Source organism: Euwallacea similis, chromosome 27, assembly GCF_039881205.1.
Source record: "Euwallacea similis isolate ESF13 chromosome 27, ESF131.1, whole genome shotgun sequence".
NCBI lineage: Eukaryota > Metazoa > Arthropoda > Insecta > Coleoptera > Curculionidae > Euwallacea > Euwallacea similis.
The window spans coordinates 1,844,178-1,865,677 of record NC_089635.1 but is presented as its reverse complement, the minus strand read 5'-3'; the positions used below and the strand labels follow the sequence as shown (position 1 = coordinate 1,865,677).

General features: G+C 33.3%; 3 protein-coding genes across 10 annotated transcripts in view; 2 read left to right on the top strand and 1 right to left on the bottom strand.

Moving 5' to 3' along the window:
• Positions 1 to 1,163: 1,163 nt before the first annotated feature.
• On the top strand, positions 1,164 to 9,383 carry LOC136417319 (uncharacterized). Its single transcript, XM_066402973.1, has 7 exons — positions 1,164 to 1,338; positions 6,479 to 6,612; positions 6,666 to 6,820; positions 6,870 to 7,945; positions 7,999 to 8,162; positions 8,219 to 8,590; positions 8,661 to 9,383. Exons 2-7 carry the CDS (start codon positions 6,513 to 6,515, stop codon positions 9,023 to 9,025), a joined length of 2,232 nt encoding a protein of 743 aa, XP_066259070.1. The 5' UTR covers positions 1,164 to 1,338; positions 6,479 to 6,512; the 3' UTR covers positions 9,026 to 9,383.
• Positions 9,384 to 9,944: 561 nt separating this feature from the next.
• Positions 9,945 to 19,656, bottom strand: thoc7 (THO complex 7). Of its 3 annotated transcripts, XR_010752802.1 has the most exons (3): positions 19,531 to 19,656; positions 14,691 to 14,777; positions 14,232 to 14,638 (listed from the first exon to the last, which is right to left on the bottom strand). XR_010752802.1 is itself a non-coding variant. In XM_066403010.1 (2 exons), exons 1-2 carry the CDS (start codon positions 11,773 to 11,775, stop codon positions 10,223 to 10,225), a joined length of 615 nt encoding a protein of 204 aa, XP_066259107.1. In that variant the 5' UTR covers positions 11,776 to 11,901; the 3' UTR covers positions 9,945 to 10,222. The 3 variants fall into 3 exon arrangements, 2 of the variants coding, with proteins under 2 accessions (XP_066259107.1, XP_066259108.1); XM_066403010.1 differs by lacking the exons at positions 14,232 to 14,638; positions 14,691 to 14,777; positions 19,531 to 19,656 and adding exons at positions 9,945 to 10,827; positions 11,766 to 11,901; XM_066403011.1 differs by lacking the exons at positions 14,232 to 14,638; positions 14,691 to 14,777 and adding an exon at positions 9,947 to 10,827.
• Positions 12,855 to 21,500, top strand: part of tgo (Aryl hydrocarbon receptor nuclear translocator homolog tgo) — a 118,261-nt gene continuing 109,615 nt past the window's right edge. For 3 of the 6 annotated variants that reach the window (XR_010752801.1, XM_066402996.1, XM_066402995.1), the window contains exon 1: positions 19,961 to 20,341. Coding sequence is in view for 5 of the 6 variants with exons in the window: in XM_066402996.1 (XP_066259093.1) it covers positions 20,130 to 20,341 (212 nt within the window). In the remaining variant the exon portion in view is untranslated. Of the gene's footprint in view, positions 13,067 to 14,377; positions 14,427 to 19,954; positions 20,342 to 21,500 lie in introns of those variants that run through there. The other 3 variants (XM_066402999.1, XM_066402997.1, XM_066403000.1) reach the window with 2 other exon arrangements.

Sequence of the window (21,500 nt, the reverse complement as noted above, 5' to 3'; positions counted from 1 at the left end):
GTTGATTACTGCTCCAAAAAAATGAGAACCAAGCACCAAAGTATTCTTCATCGAATTTTCTAGAAACTTTTGGAACTCTATATCTACGTGTATTCAAAAAATTTACAATTCTCTGAGTTCCTGCGAATGTTTTGAATTTTTCAATTCAATTTTATAATATTCAATCAACATAATTTCATAACGAATCTTTGTGCTCGTTCGCCAGAAATTACGTCCGTGAAAGCTCGTTAAAAGGTGAGCTTTCAAATTTAATAAATTAAGAAGAAATTTAATGCACTGTTCACACAGTGTTCATCAGACGAAACCCTCGTAAAACATTTTTATAGGCAGAGAGAAATTAACGCGATGAATCACAAATATTGAAATTTGCGTCTTTCATTTTTTACTCAAGCCACATACACGAAATAACTAAACATTCAAAAGGCGATGGGAGCAGTAACCCCTCAAAATGAAATTGAGTAGTATTGAAACTGTGTAGCGGCATTTTTCGGGAACAGAATTTTTTAAGAAATAACATTTTTTAGAATTTCGAAAAAGCGTTATAGAAAAAACCTTAAAAAAGTTGGGTTGCTAATACTAAAAATTTGGAAATGCCGTGTTAAATTGATTTGTTTCAGCTAGTAAAACTGCTGTTTTGGCAAACAAAAAAAAGACCCATTACATATTCTCTGGGCAAATTGAATTTGAAAAGTTAGCTTTTCTCGCAAAAACTAAGCGTGTACATATAAGATTATAATGACTTTTTCCCCCTTTAAGTTGGCACGTAATAAAAAAAGAACAGAAGCTTGAGTGGCAAATAAGAACGTAGCGCTAAATCAGTTGTTACAACTATTTTTGCCGCCACTGTTCAATTTTGCTTACTATTTATTCTTTACGTAAAAAAATCAAACGTCCACTAACGAAATTGCGAAAACAATTCAGAAGTAGCTTCCATAATTCTTAAGCTAATATCTCTTCATTATTATAATTTTTATTTAATAGATTTTCATTAACTAAACGAAGATTAACATGAAATTTACTAAATGAGTTTGTTTGCTGATTTAATCTGGTAATGGTCAAACAAGGTAGGCAAGCAACAAACGATAGCCATCTGCAATTATTCGATAAACAAATTGAAAATTACCCCTGTTTTGAACTGTGCGGTTGTTATATCGAGTCGAGTACTTAGTCCGTATGGTACTTAGGTATTCCAACAGCCAATTCAGATCGCCGCGGTTCGCTTTTACTTAACAATTTTCGGCTGACGAGTACCAACGAACGAACTTTGAATTTTGTCGTTCATTTCTTACTAGTGTCTATCTAAGTGTGATTTTTGTGTATTTGTAGTAGATTTTTGCGGTGAGTTTACAAAGAGTGGACATTACAAGTCGAGAGCTATATACCCAAAATTTCTCAATTAAATACTTAAGGCATTTAAAATAAATTGTTTATATTTTATGAATAATAAACTTATTAGACATTACGCAAGATGAAAAACCAAAATGGAGTTTAATTTTATTAAAGTGTTAATTTACTACTAGGTAATAGGTACAAGTTCAATTACCGTAATAAGTATGATTACTTTCTTTACTGTGGAGACAGCAATTTTTGATTCATTAGTTATACTGTGACAAAAGTTCCACATCACGTAAGTATTCAGGACAATAAGAAAGTGCATTAATAACCTGTCTGGTTTTAAAGAAATCCACTGAAATGCCTTTTATCGCCGAAAAGAAGATTATGGTGCAAACTTTCTTCGTCAGCTATCAGACATAAATAATGCAAAATCTCTTAAATAATGAATGTAACATGTCCTACTTTAAGTTCCACTGTTAGACGCGATGATATTTGTTTAACGTTAAGAAACTAATCGTCATTTAAAATATGACGATTAGAAAGTGGAATTATAACTATCGTTGATTCACCACTTATAGATTTATTTGAATAAGTGATCACAATGAACTACAATTCTTGAAAGTTATCAAAACTATTTCGCTTAGAAATGTGGAACCTTTATGCTGCATCCTGTCCTTTTATAAATTATGGTTTATATTAAGTGAAAGACCTGATTGACCTTTGAGATTCTCAGCGCCCTTAATCCTGCGTAATTAGTGCGTGCCCGAGGACAATAAGCATTTTAGAAAACATATGTAATAAATATCAACGAAGTTCATTTACCTTCATAAGGAAATATTTATTTCAATGATAATCAGCGAGACATTCAAGGTTCTTTGTCTTTGGATGGTTATGATGTGCATCTTATGCTAATGGGAAGAATATATCATTTAACGGTTAATTACTTGATTTTACACATGAGCAAGTGCATATACCAGAAGCTGTTTTTTTATATATTTATGCCCATTCAAGTCTTAAATCTTCCACAGTGAATTATTAAAAGAATTTCCCAGCCTTGTTGCTTTAATAAAGGTAGTAAATGTTGACCTATGAAGGAGCGAGGCTCTTATGTAATGCTATTGCATAAGGCTGATTTGATGGTTTTTAGCATTTTTTTGTTTTAATAAATGACGAAGGTTTACTACATTTGTGCAATTAAACGGCCAAGAAAAACGTACATAATTTGAACTGGCATAACTGAAACTTATTTATTTTGACGAAAGGAATAATTTTAATAAAAATTCATAAAATAATGCAGATACCTTCAATTGTTGCAGGAATTAGACCATTTTAGATCAGTTTAGAGAAAATCCCCGGATTATCCCATTCTCAATTAACTTTGAAGGCTAATATCACTTGCATTCGATTCACATAGAAAATTGAGCTTTATATTTACCGTTCCACAAAATGGGGCGAAGCAAATGCATAACAAAAAAGCGAATGCGTTATTAACATAACACTTTTCACGAGGTCATTAATTGCTTGTTTTCACTAATGAATACCGCTCATATCTGCAACTACAACATCTTGGCGCAAAATAGACTTATTTGAATATTAATGAGGATGTTATGAAAATTGTGAGAGGGGCAGGTATTTAGTATTCAAACATTTTCAATCAGTGTTTGACGTGTTTTGTATTAAGTAGAGGAAATGTAAAGTATTTGTTCGTATAATGTAAGTAAGATTCTAATTCCTCAGTAGTTTATCATGAATTTTCAAATCTGATGCGCGAAAAATGAGCGATCGAAAATCGATTTTGTTGACTTTTTTATGCGGAAACAGTCCCGTTACTGAAAATACGTGAGATTCTCCGTTTCCGAGAAAAACGCTGTTTTGTTGGTAAACGCTGGCCAAACCCTCCACAATTCATCCAACTAATAACCATTCAAACGTACGTATATAACAAAACTAACTGAAAAAGTTGAATAAATGAGGGATAAATGGACAATCAACCACTCTACTGGACCTCTCAGCACGAATTTTCCTGATTTTGGTTTTTTGTCCTCCCAAGGCTGCGTGTTTCCCAAAGATTCGTTGGGATATAAATTACACCGGATCCAATTATAGAATGTAAAAAGGGTATAACTACTACATAAGCTAATTTGATTGCGGATTAATTACCTATTTTGACCAGAATACCATGCCAAAGGTACTATTTTCCACTTCCTTTGTAACAACAATGGCGGAGGTACTGTATCAAGGCTAACGATTAGGCACAGTAGTACAATTAAGGTCCTGTTAGTCGGAATATTTTATTTGGTAAATTTTATTGGCTGAATAATATGATATCCGGTATTTCTTTCTCAATAACATACCTAATTACCATCATTAAGCTGATAGTGATAACACTTCAATAGAATGCTTGTGCCATATTCATTTAAGACCGTTTCAAAAGTATATTGATATCATCCATTACGAGCTAATTGATATGGAAATATTTATACTTGATTTTTATTATTCACGTATTTAACATCATCACTATCGCCCTATTCCGTCACATTAATTATTTTAATGTTTATTAAAAATGCTGACTGAGGCGAAATTAAACCTTTGCAATCAGACAGGTATGTTGATTGCCATTCAAATAGGAATTCCCTGAAAAAGACATTAGACACGTGTAACGATTACATAACTAAAACTGTCTAATCTGTAGATGTAGTACTCTTTTTAAGCCTAATTGTTCAGCAAAAACGTCATTGCTGAAATAACCGGCAGATTAACAATTACAAACGTGACGTCCAAATGGAAAAATTAATCCAATTAAACTGGTTAGGCTAAAAACGGCAATAATTCACCTTCTAATTAAAAATTCAGATTAGGAGGACCAAGATCTGTTAGCAAAAAACCTGATCTAACGTATAAATTAGGGACGTATTTGCAATCTTTGAAACGGTTAACTAAGACTTAATGCACTGGGAAGTTGACTAACCTCTGCGTGAATGCATAATAAAAAAAATTTATCGCATTTGTATCACCAGTAGTTTAATAAAAATTATTTTTTTCCGTTAACCAACATGCAGCGAATGAAATATTGCCATTTATCATTAGTAAAATTCTTGAGATTGTTTACCTCTCGCCAATGTGAAATATTTCGTACCTGACTAACGTTGCCAAGTAGGAGCATTCATAAAGATTATGACATTGACCAATTTATGAATTTTAAATACAGAAAAATGCAACACAAATTTTCTATAGGGAGTCTCCAAACGAAGGGGATACAGGGCAGCAAAGTGTGTTCCTTATACAGGTGTTCATATGATCATGTTACAATGTTTGATGGTGGACTTTCTCGATCAACGATTAAAAAGTTCTAAATAAGAAAGATGTTCACAAACGTCCCATTGCCATAATGCAGGCAGCTAACTTCCCCAACTCTGATTCCGTATTTAATTTTGATACCCTGTATGTCTGTTAATATCAATTTTCGGACGGAGCAGTATTTTTATGTAAGGAATTCGCTGCTACTCTGCATTCCATGCTGGTTGGGATACCCTGTATATACCTGATCCTTGAAACTTAAATTCCTGACGATTTGTTTGTTTTTTTGTGAGAAAATGTAATCGATTAACATAAATTTGACGCAAACACAGTAATCGAAGTTGGAGGATTTGAAAAACATCGTTTCATCATGTGATAAATTCTCACATGATAGAACTGAAACTTGTTTCTTCGTAATTTGAACTTGTGATGTATCATCATGATAAAGCGAAAATTACACGGAACAACTTTTTACTACTTTTTCTTTAAAACAAGAACGCTCATACACCTTCATAAGTAAAGAAAATTAAAAAAAAGATTCACTACCGTCCATAAGTATTTGCCCACCTCAAAATTTTCATCTAATCACATTGTATCTTAAGGTTTACTACAGATATTATTTAAAACTCATTTTGAATATAAATTGCCTTTACTTCCAAACTTAGTCTTAAACATTAGCCTCGTCAATATGACCACCTTTATTTTTTATAACTGTCGCACATAACAGTGGCATTCTTTCAAGTAATTTTTTTAGCGTTTCACTTGCTATTAAACGCCATGCTTCTTACAACATCCTCCACAGGGATTCCTGAGCTGATGGACACTCTTATCCTTCTGTCGAGCTCATCCCACAATAACTCGATGGGATTGAGGTCAGGCGACTGTGGTGGCCACTCCGTCACCTCAAGTTTATTTTCAACTTTTGATTGCTTCAAATAAGATTTGCGCCGTTTGTAATTGTGTTTCGGATCGTTGTCCTATTGAAAAATAAATTTCTGTCCGAAAATACGACGTCCAGAGGGTAACATTACATGAGTAGGATCGATGGCTTTGTAAAATTTTCAGAATTTCTCAAGATAAAAAAATACTGGAGTGGGCAAATACTTATGGACAGTGGTGTATGTACATAACCATACGATGTTATACATGACCATCAGATATAACAAACCATTTTTCAAAATATATTCACTGTTCATCCTTTGGCAAAACATGTTATTTACCTTGATACCCCTGAATACCTAGGTAACACCAAATTACTAAATTGCAAAGTACGAATAAATATACTAGTCAGGCTATTAAAAACAACTCTCATCTCATGGAAAATATTCATAATTAACATTCCGATTAAATTAACTAGGATTTTTCACAAAAAAAAAACACGAGATTTTTGCCTCAATACCATGCCGTGAAGGTGTAATTAAGCAGAAGTATCTTAAAAAATGTTGTCTCTTTTACCGGTGATAGACCCCATTAAAAGTACATCAATAGTGTTGTTCGTATCATAAAACCGCTCTAATCGACAACTAAAGTTAAACTTTTCCTCGAGGCATTTTCCCTTTCATTAAAAAAATCATTCATTATTAGCTATAAGAATGGATGTTGAAACGTGTACAGTTCTAGATAAATACACATCAGGCTAGACGTTTTTAACAATATTACAAATCAGGCTGTTTAAACAATATCCGTCAATATAATTAGTTTTATTCACAATGAAGTTTGATTGCCACGGCAGGCTAGTTCCACCATAAGGATTAGACACATCTCTGCGTCGTTGGGGAATTTAAATCAGTGCTCATTTTACTCATCCGGCTAAAAACATGTTTTAAAATAATCCCCTTATTTCCAGAATTAATGGCACAGTAATAATCAAAAAATCAAAAATGAACCGATACGCAAAATTATTCTTCCACAGGATTTTAAAGGACTTCAAGCAACGAGAACTACTACCTCTAAAACTTTTATTCTTTATGCATTCCTCGAGTAAGTTCTCCTGTGTTTCACTTAGTGTAGAGTATCTTATTATACGATTTTAGCAATATTGGTTCTCTATCCATACCTCACAATTCACATGAGAGAACTAGGTATAAATGTGGAAGAAACAGCCATTATGTCAGCAGTCACCCCTGCAGTGGCGATTCTCATGCCTCCCTTAGCAGGGATGATAGCGGACAAAATCGGGAATTTCAGAGTAAGTCTTAAGCCTAACTACTTACCTCTTCTGAACATCAACTTTCCAGTATCTACTATCGTTCTTCTCGATCGTTGGAGGAGCTTCGGCCCTTCTTTTGCTACTAGTGCCAGTAGGAAGAATAACTCTGACTTTTCCTAAAGATGTTATATTTGGAATGTCATGTTCTCCTCATCAGCCCTTGACTTTGACAATGAACCAAGAGTTTCCCTGCAACCCTACTGCGTCAGAGAACAGTGAAATTAACGTGAAGTTGGCATTGAGGTCATGTGGATACTCCTGCCAGGCGATTTTGAGTGAAAATTATTCTAGTACGGTCCTGAAAACGAGAAAATACGAAATTCAAATGATGGATATCGAAAACAACTCCACGCTTAGCTACACCTATACCTTAGAAGACGCTGACATCAATGAGACGCTTTTAATTTCTAATAACAGAAACCAAAAAACTTTAAAAAATAACGAAAGATATCAAACCTCAATTAGAAAACTGTCCAAAAATGTGATATACTTTCCCGCACATTCGCTTTTTAATTTTTCCTGTGACATCAGGAAAGAGGACAACGTTTCTTGTATGATGGGTTTTGGAGACCACTTCAAAAACTTCACGAAAATAGGTCCGGTCTTTAAGGCTGCTATAGCAGTCGACGAAATATCTCACGATGATTTCGAAGAAAACAGACTTACTTATTTCGTTAAAAATGTGGAGGGAAAGGAAAATGTGCAATGCATGGAAAACGAATCTTTACTGAAGAAACACATCACAATTTCGATTCCTATAAACGATAACGAGACCAAAATCCAGTATCTGGACCTGGGGAGTTGTAATAGAAAATGCCTGTTGACAAGTTCCAGAAGGCAAATATGCTCGAACCAAAAGACCACAGTTGAAAAAGACATGAGTGTGACCTTTTGGTCCTATTTACTAGTCAGAGTTTTCGTAGGAATCGTAAGTGGAACTTCTTTTGCCATGTTTGAAGGTGCAGTTATAGCAATTCTCAGAGAACATAAGGCTGACTATGGCTTACAGAGAATTTATGCTACTATAGGTGGTATGATCAGTTCTCCCTTATCTGGATGGATGATTGACTTTGCCAGCAAAGGCAAAGGATATACTGATTTCAGGTTAGTAAAACTCTACAGTTTTCGTTCACTCTTAATTAAATTTCTTTTTGCAGACCAATATTTTTCCTTTATGCCACTCTGAAACTGATCAGTGGAGTCCTCATGCTGTTCATCAACTTAGAATTTAAAAAGGCAGCTTCCAGTGTTGTGAGCGATGTCATCCAAGTACTTAAGAAAATGGAGCTTATTGCCCTTTTTATTTCGTGCCTAATTCTAGGTACTCTTTCCATTTTTACAGTACATTACAGACTACAAACATACATTGATTTTCAGGATGTGCTTGGGGTTTTATTGAAAGCTTTCTCTTCTGGTTGCTCGAAGACCTTGGAGGATCAAAATCCCTCATGGGTTTGACCATCACAGTAGGTGGGATTGTCGGTATTCCACTGTTAGTGCTGTCAGGTCCCATTGTCAAAAAGCTAGGACATGCCAACGTAATATTCATTGGATTTATCTTTTACGCCATAAGATTGGTGGGTTATTCAGTGATTTATAATCCTTGGTTGTGCCTTATATTTGAGGCAATGGAAAGCATAACTTTTGGACTAAGCTTCACCGCTGCGGTCACCTACGCAGCTAAATTATCGACTGTCACTACAGACACCAGCATCCAGGGAATGCTTGGAGGCATCTACTATGGGGTTGGTAAGTCATGCTAGTATTTAATAAGTATTTTTTTAAATTCATACCTTTTTTCTTTTTCACTCACAATTAGGTAAAGGGGTTGGCAGTTTGGTGGGGGGATACCTAATCAAACCTATAGGAATCAGACACACCTTCCAGCTGTTTGCTGTAGTCATTTTGATAATCGGTTTGATATACTTCGCGTTTTATCATTTTTATATGAAGCACAGACCTTCAGAAGGAACAGATATAACAAAAAAAGACTCAATTCCATCCCCTGATGGCTTTGCAGAGGTAGACTTGAAAAATGCTATGGCATTAAAAGCAGAATCCCATGAGTTACCTGCAGCTGTCTTTGAAGATGCTATGTGCAATCCTGCTTATGAAGCCACCGAAGAAGACGTAGAGAGAAATGAGCAACAAAACAAGGCTGTAAACGGTCAAGTAGTAGCGTAGCAAGAAAAATTTAGGATGATTTTTCAGTATTTTAAATCAGTGTAAATGCTAATAGCATGGTAGTTAGGCAACGGTCCAAAATTCTTATGTTCCTATTAATATTTCTTGAAATCTCGATACTCCTTTTAAAGACCTTGTATTAACTTGAGGGGCCCATGTATAATTTTATTTATTATTAAACTTATTCTTAGGTTTTAAAATAGCTTATTAGAATTTTATGTCCTATTTATTATTAAAAACGACAGTAGCATTCCTACCAGAACATCAAATAAATTAAATGTTTATTAACATATACTTTAATCCAAGAATTCTAGAATGTTAAAAATGAAAGAATCTGTGATATAAATAAAATGTTAAATCGCGCCAAAGCTGATGTTTTTCCCCACTTACCCAAAGAAATTAAAACCCAGATATGCTTCTGTAAATCATTTTCTTTTTAAAATGAAAAAAATTAGCGTTGCATGAAGCTATTACATTCAAAAAATGTTTAAAAAATATCCATATCGCAGTAAGACAGAAAAAAACGATGTCATCAGGAGGGAAGGTATACAAAAGACAATACGTTAGTAATAGGTAGGTGAATGCAAACACTTGTTTTTCTGTAACCACCACACACAATATATTACGGAATACCACGTTCTACATGTTACAGCGACGGTAGGCACATTTGAGTAAAGACAAATTCCTTTGTCTATTGAGTAATCGCTTGGCACCTTATATTAATTCCGGGTAGTACAGTTCCATCTTCACCCGATAGGACTTTAAACAACCTAAATAAAGAACCTAAAGGAGGTATATCAAACGTGTAAAAGAAAACCTAGTTTTACACCAAACTAATTATTAAAGCAAATAATCGCTCTAAATTATATACTATAATAATTTAAATCGCTAAGCTATCTAATAATACTTGGACACTTTATATTAGTTCAGATTTCATCAGATTCACGTTAATTCGACTTTCCTATTAATGCAATTGCATTTTACGGGGCTGATCTTAAACGACCTAAATGAAGAACTTGAAGTAGATATAATATAAAGCAGGTATAATATATCAATATAATATAACAGTAATAGGAAAACTCAGTTTTACACCATATTAATTATTAAAAAAAAAGTTTATTCTAAATCATTTAAATCTTCCTTTTAGCCTTTTCTCAATTTTAACAAATCATTATAAAACCTAGCTTTACACCAAACTTATTCTGACATGGGTTCTGGATCAGACCCTGAATTTTCCTTGGCAGATCTTCGACTTGATTTACTACCTTCACTCAGCAGAGCTGCAAGACTATTTGCAGAAGTAGTTAGCACACTAAATTGTTTTTCTCTTGCAAGGATTTCTTGCTCAAGCTCTTTCTTTTCAGCTGCTAAATCTGCTAACTCTTTTTGAAGTGCTTTCAAGTTCTTATTAGTGTCGGTCCTTGGTGGTTCCTTCTCAATTGCCTTAGCCAACAAGTCATACTGAATCCTATTTTGTTTAATAATTTTCGCATTTTCTAATTCTTCCTTCTGATTAGCAATCTCTGTTTTTTTTTCAGCAATATTGTTTTTCATATCAGAGTGTAAACTTTTGTAGTTTTCTAATTGTTTGGTGTTTTGATTATGGACTAAATCAGAGCGCCGTCTTGAGTGTTTAACTAGGGCTAACTGTGCTGAAATCTTGTTGCAAGTAATTTGGGCTTCTTCGGGTGTTTCATCTGTTGTATGAATCCATTTAGACATCATTTTGACTATCACATTCAAGCGTCGATCTTCACCAGTGCCATCACCATCGAAAATGAGGCGCCTCTTAATGACTTCCTCTGAAATTAACATTTACAATAAAGTTTTGTATACAATATATGGAGGGCAAATATAGCTATCTTCTTTTCTTGATATGCAATATACAATACTCAAATATTACAGAAGACATTGTTAGAGTTTGCATTAATCTTGTGGTTTACCTCAGACTACTACAACTAAAAAAATTATCCATTCAAAATGTATATATATATCTTATTAATATTAGAGTCAAAACACATAAATGGTCACATGAAGAATCAGTTCCTTTTCAATTGTGTGGAGTGTCACAATTTTAAAGTTTACTATGTTCTGTAATTACATATTTTTTAATGTGCAATTAAAAACTTGCTAACTGTGTTTTAACCCCTATATATTGTTAATGAAACATAGCATGTACCATATGTATAAGAACACAATTTAAAAAATAAATAACAAAATAATAAAATATAAATAATAATTAAAAAAAGGGTAAAAAAACCAACAATTCAATTGATAAGCATGTTAAAATGTATAAGTAATTGTATGAATTTCAGCAACTCTTGGGCCTTATGTTATCTAACATAAACCATAGTCTAATTGTGTCTAGTGATAATATGTACGGGAATAATCATAATTTAACCCTTTCACCACTAAGCATTCTAAATGGCACCAACTATTCTCAGGTACGATTGCCCCCAACCGCTGCATTAATGTAAATCATGGACGATGATAGATTTAAGTACATTCTTTTATAAAACTACTCATTTAGTTTGTTTGAAGAAAGAATCATGAATTCCTTCTAGGTTTTACTGAACTATAAAACCTCAAAATAACGACATTAAGGTAGCAGAAAAAGATATAATGAAATATTCCTACTTGACCAACTTTACCTACTTTAACACATGCTTTCATGCCTGGAACGGGGGTTAGATTACAAACAACTACAAGTGGATATAAAAGCAATAAATTGTACCCCTACCTTCAGACATGGTTCGAACAGAAAACACCAAGTTTTTGCTACGTTTTCCTGAGTAAATATAAAGGAAAATCAAATGAAAACTAGAACAACAAATCAAAACATTTTGTATTCGGTTATTTCGTTTACTCAGTCGAAATTTTAGGTTATCCCCAAAATCCAGATGTCAATGTCAATCTGTCAAATAATAATTAGTGACATGTAACGAACGGCAAGCTTATTCTTTCGTGATCTAAACAAAGCAAAAAATGTACCGAAAATGATGATATTGGTTGATGAATTAATGAAGCATGAACCATGTATAGTTGGGATAATTAGGGCACTCCTCTTAACTGTAATTGACCGAGAAGTTTTGGAATCTGTGAAAGACGAAAAGAGAAAACGAAGAACGCAACCCACCTTACATCAATTCCACACTGAACTTCTCACTAGCTACTAGACCTCATAGAATAATGATTGATTCTATAAGAATATTTTTCTGACTTAATTTTAAAGTTAAATTATAAAAATAATGAAGTTTAAAGTGTGAATTTAAAAGTGCCTTTTTTCCGCAATTTATAATGTTTTGTATATTCTTTTACCATTTACAATATTTTGTTCAAGAAACAAGAAACTAAGTTGGTGTATTTCTCCATATTTAATTCCATGAACGAAACGAGGGAAGAACATGCTAACTTAAGGTACTAGACGCTTATCAATTTCTAGCCGAAATCGCCTACCATTTCACATCCTATTTAACACAAACAAAAAAAGAATACAAAGCTAGGAAAATGGACACTGTAGGCAAAGATCTGTATAATATTTCGCTTAGTAGTGGATGCCACTATTAGATGTCCCCACAAATGACGAATTCTAGTATCCATCACAGTATAAAGATAAATAAACACATGTTATACAATAACAAAATTTTTATCTTCGCTATAGACAACTTCATTTTAACATAGTTGGACCCCCCTATGGACACGTAATAATGTTTTTTCTTAAAAAAATTAAATTTAAGACAATGTGAAATATATGAACGGAGCCATCACTGCAAACGCCTCCCCATAGATGTCAGCAAACAATGGCAATGACATTTCAATTCCTGTCCTCCCACTCTCGTGTCTCGATTTGTGGAACATGGCGGACGTTTTGTTGTAAACATGAATTTGTTTGTCGATAAATATCTTCCTTGAAATAAAAATACCCATTTTAGGCATTGGCTAGTAAGTAAACCGTGCAATTAGTGTTTCAGTAGAAAAGTTCATCTAGATCAGCCGCATGGTTTTTAATTCAGATGTCAGCTGTTACACATCCCGTGTCAGGTTAGTATTACATTTTAAGGGTAGTTTTTAGGAAGCGACAAAACATAGATATGCACCTTCCGTCAACCATAGTAACTTTCTGATGAGTAACCTCCTCTATACGGACTAAGTACCTCATTTTTCATACATATTATTTTACGTATTTTTTCATATAGATTAGGGTATTGAATCTAAAGGTTTAGACCTTGTGGCAGGTACTTCTATCATAGGGAGCATGAAGCCTGTCAGAACAGACTCCGTATGCTATTACTATTTGTGGTTGTAACCTGTAAGGGAATAAATAATATATGACTTAGACTTGTATTACTATTAAAATGATCTACCTACTCTTTAAAGATTTGTCCAAAGTCATGCAAAATGCAAATTTTCAGGTATGATTTGTCTGTGGTTCTGTGAATTCTATGCCAATATTCCATTAATAAATTATGAAGTATATCTAATTAATTTATGCAAAAAAAACTCTGAAAATATATTAGTTAATGTTACATTCAAGCACTAGTAGGTACCCAACAAACCGGTGTTAATATAGCCCACCAAGCTTGGAAAGGAACTTCACTCATTCTCAAATTTGTTATAACTGTATTAAAAATGTGCCAACTACCTACATTTTATTTGCAACATGCTGAAAGTTATTTCATCTGATAGCTAATTTAAGCTTGAAATAGACTTATTATTGTTCCTCTAGAGTAAGCATATCTTACCACATCTAGTTGTTTCCTTTTTATTGATCTGTAATAAAACAGTTGTTAATGCATTGTAAATATAATTTTATCATATTCATTAATCATTTCAAATTAATTTTCCATGAATTTCTAAGAATGGTTGAATTCTAAACATAGATGTTCAGTGGCAGATAATATATAAACAGACAGGTCAGAGTACTGCTTAGTGGTCTCAGACTTAAAAGGGTTTATGTCCTATTATTAGTAAAAAAAAAATTAAGAAACTTCAAACATTAATGTATCTTTTAGTACACAAAATGCTAAATGAAAGGTGTCACTAATGTTTGTAGTATACTAGTAAACTATTAGTTCCTTAAGTAAAATATTAAACTTTTATCGAATTTCCCTATATCAAAAGGCAGATGTTACCTATTTACCAAAATTTAGAATGTCAAAATCACTTCTATGTAAATAATATAAAAATATGTAATGGAGCCCTAAAATAATTAGTGCCTTAATATAGGTACACAATCTTAATATTTTTGCATTATGTGTTTGTGGTCCAGTTGTATTCTATTAATTACAATTGCACCACACCTTAAATTCTGGTAAAGAATTTTTTTAGCATAATACCTATTTTTGTGTTTAGGTGCTGATCCCACGAAGGGTATCCCAAAAAGAAGAGCAGTGAGCATAGGGTAAGTACTTGATTAATTATTTTTAATTAGAAATGGTAATAAAACTGTAGTCTATTACTCAGTTTATCAACAATTCATATCACTCAAGACTTCCATGGTATAAATGTATACTGAATGTTTTTGAAGATTGCCTTCCACAACTTGAGTTATTAATAATTAAGCCCAACTCCCGAGCGCATTCCATTTTAAAGCAATATCATCTGTAACTGTCTCTAAAAACATACAATTTGTACTGCATATAAAAAATATATTTACAAAAAATACCTCAGGTTTCAAAAATCGTATCCAAAGAAGCGTTTAGTTGACTTTCTTTATTGATCATGCCCCCACATGGTGCCATAGCCTCCCTACCTAAAAAAGGAGAAAGTGTCTTTAAAGTAAATATAAAGCTGTTGCCTTAGCTGTTGGATGTTAGTATTTATGTAAATTGGAAACGCTTCATACCGTTTTCTAGATTCAATTAGGATAAGGGCAAATATTTCTTGTTATCATTTAATGGATTGCATTTAATGTTGTTCTTATATTACTTCTAAAATCATTTTTGCTTTATCTTGTGTTGCCATTCTCACCTCGTTATTTAAAATGTCTTTTAGCCTAGTTTAGAAGCAAATTTATGTCAATATGTTCCTAAGAAAATATTTTCTAAGTATTCTTCTAAAACCTTAAGATTTCCGCCTAGTAATGAATATTTTTTGGGTGTAAGTTATGTGTTTATCTAGTTGATAGTTCAAATCATTTATTTATGTTAAAGAATTTGGACAAATAGTTTTTAAATGGGCGTCGTAATGAAGTACTGTGAACCATGTCTTAACAGACAAATAACAGCGAAATAAATTAAACGTACCAGAAATATATGTCGCATTGGCATCAAATAATTTTTGCAATGGAACTTCGTTGGTGTCATTCACTTCAAATATTCATTCATGATTTGGTTTTTACTACGAAGAATCGTTTTGTATAGTATTTTAAGGTCTCTTACCTGTCGTGCACCCTACTACGTTCTCAGGTAAATCTTTGTTCAACTTCCGTGGAAATTTATTATCATACGACAACTGCGACTAACTGGGTTATAAATTGTTAAAAACGGTACAGGTATAAAAATCTGCCTTTCTAAGCACCACATACATCCCAATGCCTTTTTTAAATTTAAGCAATGCTTTCTTTTTAATTTTATTCCTTGGACAAACTGCTTTTAGAATTTCTAAATAGACAAGAACCTACATCTCTAAATTTAGTAGCTTGAGACTGTATAATGTGGCAACATTTAACATTATTATCCGGAGACGTAAAGAATTGCCGGCGAAATCCACCCTATTAAAATGCGCCTGTTTAAATTTGTTGTCATTTATAAGGCTTTGTGTTATCCCCGATATTTTAAAATCCTGTAACTACATCGTCAATCTTCATACACGTCAGGGGAATCTAATGTGTCACGAAGGTGAGCCATGATGCTGTTTTATCTAATCTAGATGCAAGAACATTGAGGTTTGATATTCCATTTGAAGAAATAATTTGAAAATGTTTACAAGCAGTAAGCTTGTTATCTTTCGTCAGTATCACCCCTTCCCGGGGGTATAATACAAAGCGTCATCCCCTTGAGCGCAATAAGTGTACCTACTAAAATTCATGCAATTGCCTTTGCTGAAAAAGTAATAAATTTTACAAAGATGGAGGCAATTTACATATTTAAGTGGCTTTAAAGTTGATTTGTGTCATTTCACCTGACGTGTAGCAGGACCTTATAAGACAGAAATAGCCCGATAATTTTTTTTTACTGAAACAGCTTCTGAATCGTAACCAAACGCATAAAAATATCTGCTTGATTTATGGGTTGCTCACCACAATCATGGGTTATTAAAAATGGCAGTAAAACGCTTTTAGGAATTGCAACCAATCAATCTGAGTGCGAAGCCACACTTAGTTTCTTAGAATGAAGTATCCATATTTTTCATCTTTCTGAAATGAAAAAAACCGGATTCTTTGAGCTTCCAAGATATATCAAATACCGGTGTTACCGAGATTCACTAGATGTACTATACAATAAAACGGGGATAGTGATCGCATAAAATTGCCGATGCGCCTTATTAATTTGTAATAGTAAAAGTTTGTGTATTATACAGTTTATTTATTTACCTAAATTTTCGATAGTCTTTATCTCAATTCGTCTATGTATGTCACAATAAGTGCAGTTTGCCATTGAAACTCAAACACAAACATAAAAAAAACACTTTACGTATCTGTGAACGTGAGCAATTAAAACAAAACTGATAAAACTTGATATTTACGCTGGCTGTCTTAAATTTGGAAACAAAACAAAAAATAAATAAATTTTATGTTTATTACCTGAGAGCGTTAAAAAATACAGATAAGCATAAACGGGTAATAAATTGGCTGGGGTAATTGTTGGAAAACTATGTTACACATAAATTATTGAAAATTATTTAAATAATATTTTTTGCAAAATATAAAATACCTGTTATCTATTTAAAGAGGGATAAATGGCACTCCCAATTCCACAAAGATCAACCCTGAATAGGCAAGACCCTTTTTTCATGTATGTAAGTACAGGTACTTAAAGTGCCTGTTACGTTAACGTACAATCTCTCGGTAAAAAGTTCGCATTGAACTACAATATTCATAAATAAAACATTGATCTTAAAAGTAAGTGAAGCAACGTCCTAAAGCGCTCTTTCTTTATGTTTTCATATCGAAGACCATAAACTTCAGGTTTTTTCACGTTCGGGTTTAGGCTGGGGCAAGAGGTTGCAGCAATAATGCGAGACAGCTTCGTGCCTTACCTTTTTCCATAATTCATTGGTTTGGGTGGCGGGATCGCAACAAATATTTAAATGGTCTAGTTTCCATTGTTATAGGGAATACTTAAACATTTTTATTCGAAGAACTAGCGAAAGTGCAGCCTCCTGGAAGGTTTCGTATTCAGATTCTTGGCATATGTTTAAGACATCGCCCTATGGTAATACACATTGAGAATTCATTGTTTGGTGAGGATAAATTGAAATGTTGTGTGTTTCAACTAGTAAATGTACGCGAATCTCAAACCGTAACCAAAAGATTTACAATACTTTATGGTTAAAAATTGCCTATTAAACTTTGCCATCCCGTAGTTGGAATATTATCAGTTTCTAATCTTAAATTATTTGATATTATACATTAAAAATACAGTAGTTATACTTGTATATAACATGAGTAACAAGGTTCACAATGGCTTAATAAATTTTCTAATAATTCTGGATAATACTGATTAACTCTGTTGAATTCCCTGTATTGCTCGAAAATCCTAATAGTTTGCAATAATTTCAGTAGTTGTGATGAGTGTGGCTGACATATTGTAACATTTTTGGATTTTTGTATTCGTCAAAATTCTAAAGAATATTTTTCATAACATGCCTGATCTAAATTTTCAGCTGTTTCTAAACTATCAACATTTGAAGTAAATAAGATTTTTGCACTTCGAGGACTACTTCTTGACGAAAATTAGAACAATCTATTTTAAGGTGGAGCACCTTTTTATGTGGGTAATCTTGTAAATACATACATGTAAAATTTCAAGAGGGCTAAAAATAACGAGATTGAAGGACGTTTGATAAAAGGAAATAAGTGTTGGATAGAGTTATTGTAAATTTTAGGAATTTTCGTGAGTTGTCATGAATTGAACATAATCATTTGGAATTGTCAGTAATGGTGGGGAATTGTTAAATTATTATTTAGGGTTGCAAAATGTTATTTAAAATGTTAGAGCAGATTTTACATGGAAAAACCGGGAATAAAATGTATGTGAACGTAAGTTCACAAATGCTTCGTCACCAAGATACAAGGTGTTAAAGTTTCAAAATAAATCTCAATATTTTCTGGACAGCTTTTGGAGTTGCAGATATTTGCTACAAATTCGGGGTAACTACTGTCAGTCTTAAGAATATAGAAGATACTTTACCTCACTTGGTGCTGAAAATCTACATGGTAATCAATTTTTTTTGCCCTCAGTAAAATAAGCAATAATTCTCGTTAAGTAGATTTTTCTCCGATAAGAGTATTTTCATAAACTGATTGGGGAGAGAATCAATTTCCGTTTAACTGGAACAGAGAAATGGAGCATAGGGATCCATTCTGTGTATCGGTACCACGAAAACTAATACACTTGATTTTTCCTACGGAAATATTTTTAAAGGAATTTTTTAGTTTAAAAATATTAAGAATTTTAGTGTTGTTATTTAGTTGTTACATTAACGCAGAGGCCATGATATTACACCACAGCTAAGGTGGATTATAAAATATTTCGTAACTAAAATTATTTGCGACGGAAATAAAACTTAGTGTTTAATTCTACATATTACTGTTAATATTATTTGTTTTCTTGCAAAAATATTTTTACAAGAAGTGTTGTTGTACTTTTATTTACCTTAAGTCTTTTGAGGAACATCAAAATATTCGAGTCGAATATACCATAAATTTTCAGTTGATCTTTGTTCAGCTCGAGAAAGCAAGTTTTTTTTCAGGTCTGTTCAAAATCGAATCGTCTAAATTTGTTGTATACATTATATTCGTTTAGTTGACGTTACCTACATGCTTTAGATTTGAGTTGTAGCTAGTTGTTATTATGTTAGTTCAAGTTAGTATCCCAACTATCCCTATGACATCCTCTTCGGTTACTATTCATTTACCTAGGAAAAATATTTTAGTTTTATACATTATAGTTGCATTGATATACTACATCTGTTTTGAGGTGAAGTAAAGAGTATCTGTATTTCTTATATGAAATTCAGTGCCTTTCCATAAAATTTCGTATCATTCTCCCAGTCGGTTTCTCAACATATTTTTTGTTTGCATTTTGAACTATTTTTAAAAAATTCTTCAATATTAAATTACAAGGAAAAATGATTTCCGCATAATAATATTTTCATTTTTTCATTTAGTAAGCTTAAGTTTGCACTTTAGAGGCAGACAGTGCAAACTTCAGATTTCAGCTAAGGAAACTTTCCCAAAAAAAATGGTAGAACATTTTTCTAACCGATTTTTCTTCTGATTTTAATTTTTCCAGTGTAAGTGCTTAGTCCAGCAGTAAAGACGAATGATTTTCATGACTTACCGCAGGTAATTGTGTGGTGGACGAGAATAGAAACTATTTAAAATCAGAGTTCATGCAACCGCGGTTCTCGAGATACTGGGATCAATGGGATCTAAGCCCCCTTCTAGAAGTCCCCGAAAAGTGGAGAGTGCTTTACCGTACTATCCGTTATCAGTCACCAACCACTTCGTGGTAGTTCCACCCCACCACCAACGCTCCACCATGTCGGCGGAGTCATCCATCCGATTGCTGTCACCGGGCACTGTATTCTTTGCCTCTCGCGTGGCAAACGCTCGCTGCACTACGTCTGCCCTCTCACTTCTCTCGACTACGTCGTGTTTTCATCCCATGTGCTTTCGCGACACTTTGCTTTCGAAAATAATCATATCCTTAAAGAGAACTTGTCGCCATCTGTGTTTTCGTGACGTGGAACATCGCAACTTTATGATTCGGTCAAACAAGACATGTTTATAGTGACATTTCGCTATTTTTTTTTTTCAAAAAAGTTTTCTAGGATGCCAGGAACCAAATAGCCCCAAAAATGCCTAATAAACACTGCTCATAGTGAATCAAAGTTTTTTTTGGAAAAACAGTTTCAACTATAACTTTTCAAAGTGGATATGTACGCGTATGCAGGGGGTGGGCCGCCCCACTACACGCCCCCTCCGACATTTTTGCAACCCCATCCTGTTCCGGGGCCCTCCACGCACAACTTTCAAGTCCCGACACCTGTTGCCATGGGTCATCATCAGTATCAGGAACCTAGCCCTGTTGTTGCCCTTTCTCATGGCCATGTTTCTCCCAATGTGGCCCATTATCCCAAAAAAAGAAGGTATGGTCAATTTCACTTTTACACTAATAGGTGTTATGTTGTTTCTAAGTTACAAGACTTACAGTTAATTTTTGTTGGACCTGATGAATCTTATTTGATTCAAATTTGAACTAAAGTCTGTATTGGTATAAAAATAAGGCGACATGGCTTAGGGTAGATTGCTGCTGCTAATTTAGAATACCATAATTACCCTTCTTTTACGAAGATAGCTCAAGTGCAGTACGTGCTGTTATTGGTGTAAACAAATAGTTTTTTGGGAACAAATTACTGTCTTCGATTTAAATCTCGTTAATAAACAACTGACACAATTAATAATAGATTATTGAAGTATAATTGTCCGTTAATTGGAGCTAACAGTTAAGCCATCTAATTTATTGTTTGCTCGACTGTTAATCTCCTCCCTTATTATAAATATTCTTGCCTCCCTACAGCTCAACTAAAAGTGACACTAAAATTGTTGAAATATACAAAAGGTTAAGTCCTAATTAAATAATTCTTTGCTATTTAAACAATCAATTTATTACACTCAAATAATTTAGGAACTTTGAATTTTTTCGAATCAGTGTGTTAATTGATTACGAGCACAAGAACGTTAGTCTACCGTAACTGTTGCAAGTCACCACTTTTTGGCCCTTTCAAATCAGCTGCTTGTTCGCTTCCCTGAACATATAAACATCATATCAGCTTTATTAGCCAATGCAAAAGCTATTAAGAAGTAATAAGCTAGTTATGCCAACTTGTAAAATAGCCATTATTGCTGTTGGGTTGATGGAACATTGCTGCTTGTTTAATAAACACATGATTTTGAAACGTAAAAACTAATCTACCAAGTTAGATTTAGCTGACTGAATTTGCGATTCTCCACTCGGTTTAGGCATTTGTAATAGTCTTTTTCCTTTTTTTTTTCATAACTGAAGAATTTTTCTATGAATTATGACAATTTTCAAATTCTGAGGAAGGTGGAAACTTTGGCAATTTACAGATTTCTTGAAGAATTATAAGAATGAGTCCAGTAAACTCGTTTTCAATCTAAATGTTGTTTATTAACTCGACAAATTAACACAACTACCATTCGCCTAGTTCTAGTAACAAATTAATACTTCACTACTAGCTTAGTTCTAATCTAAGACTAAATTTACTCTTAATAATGACCTTATAT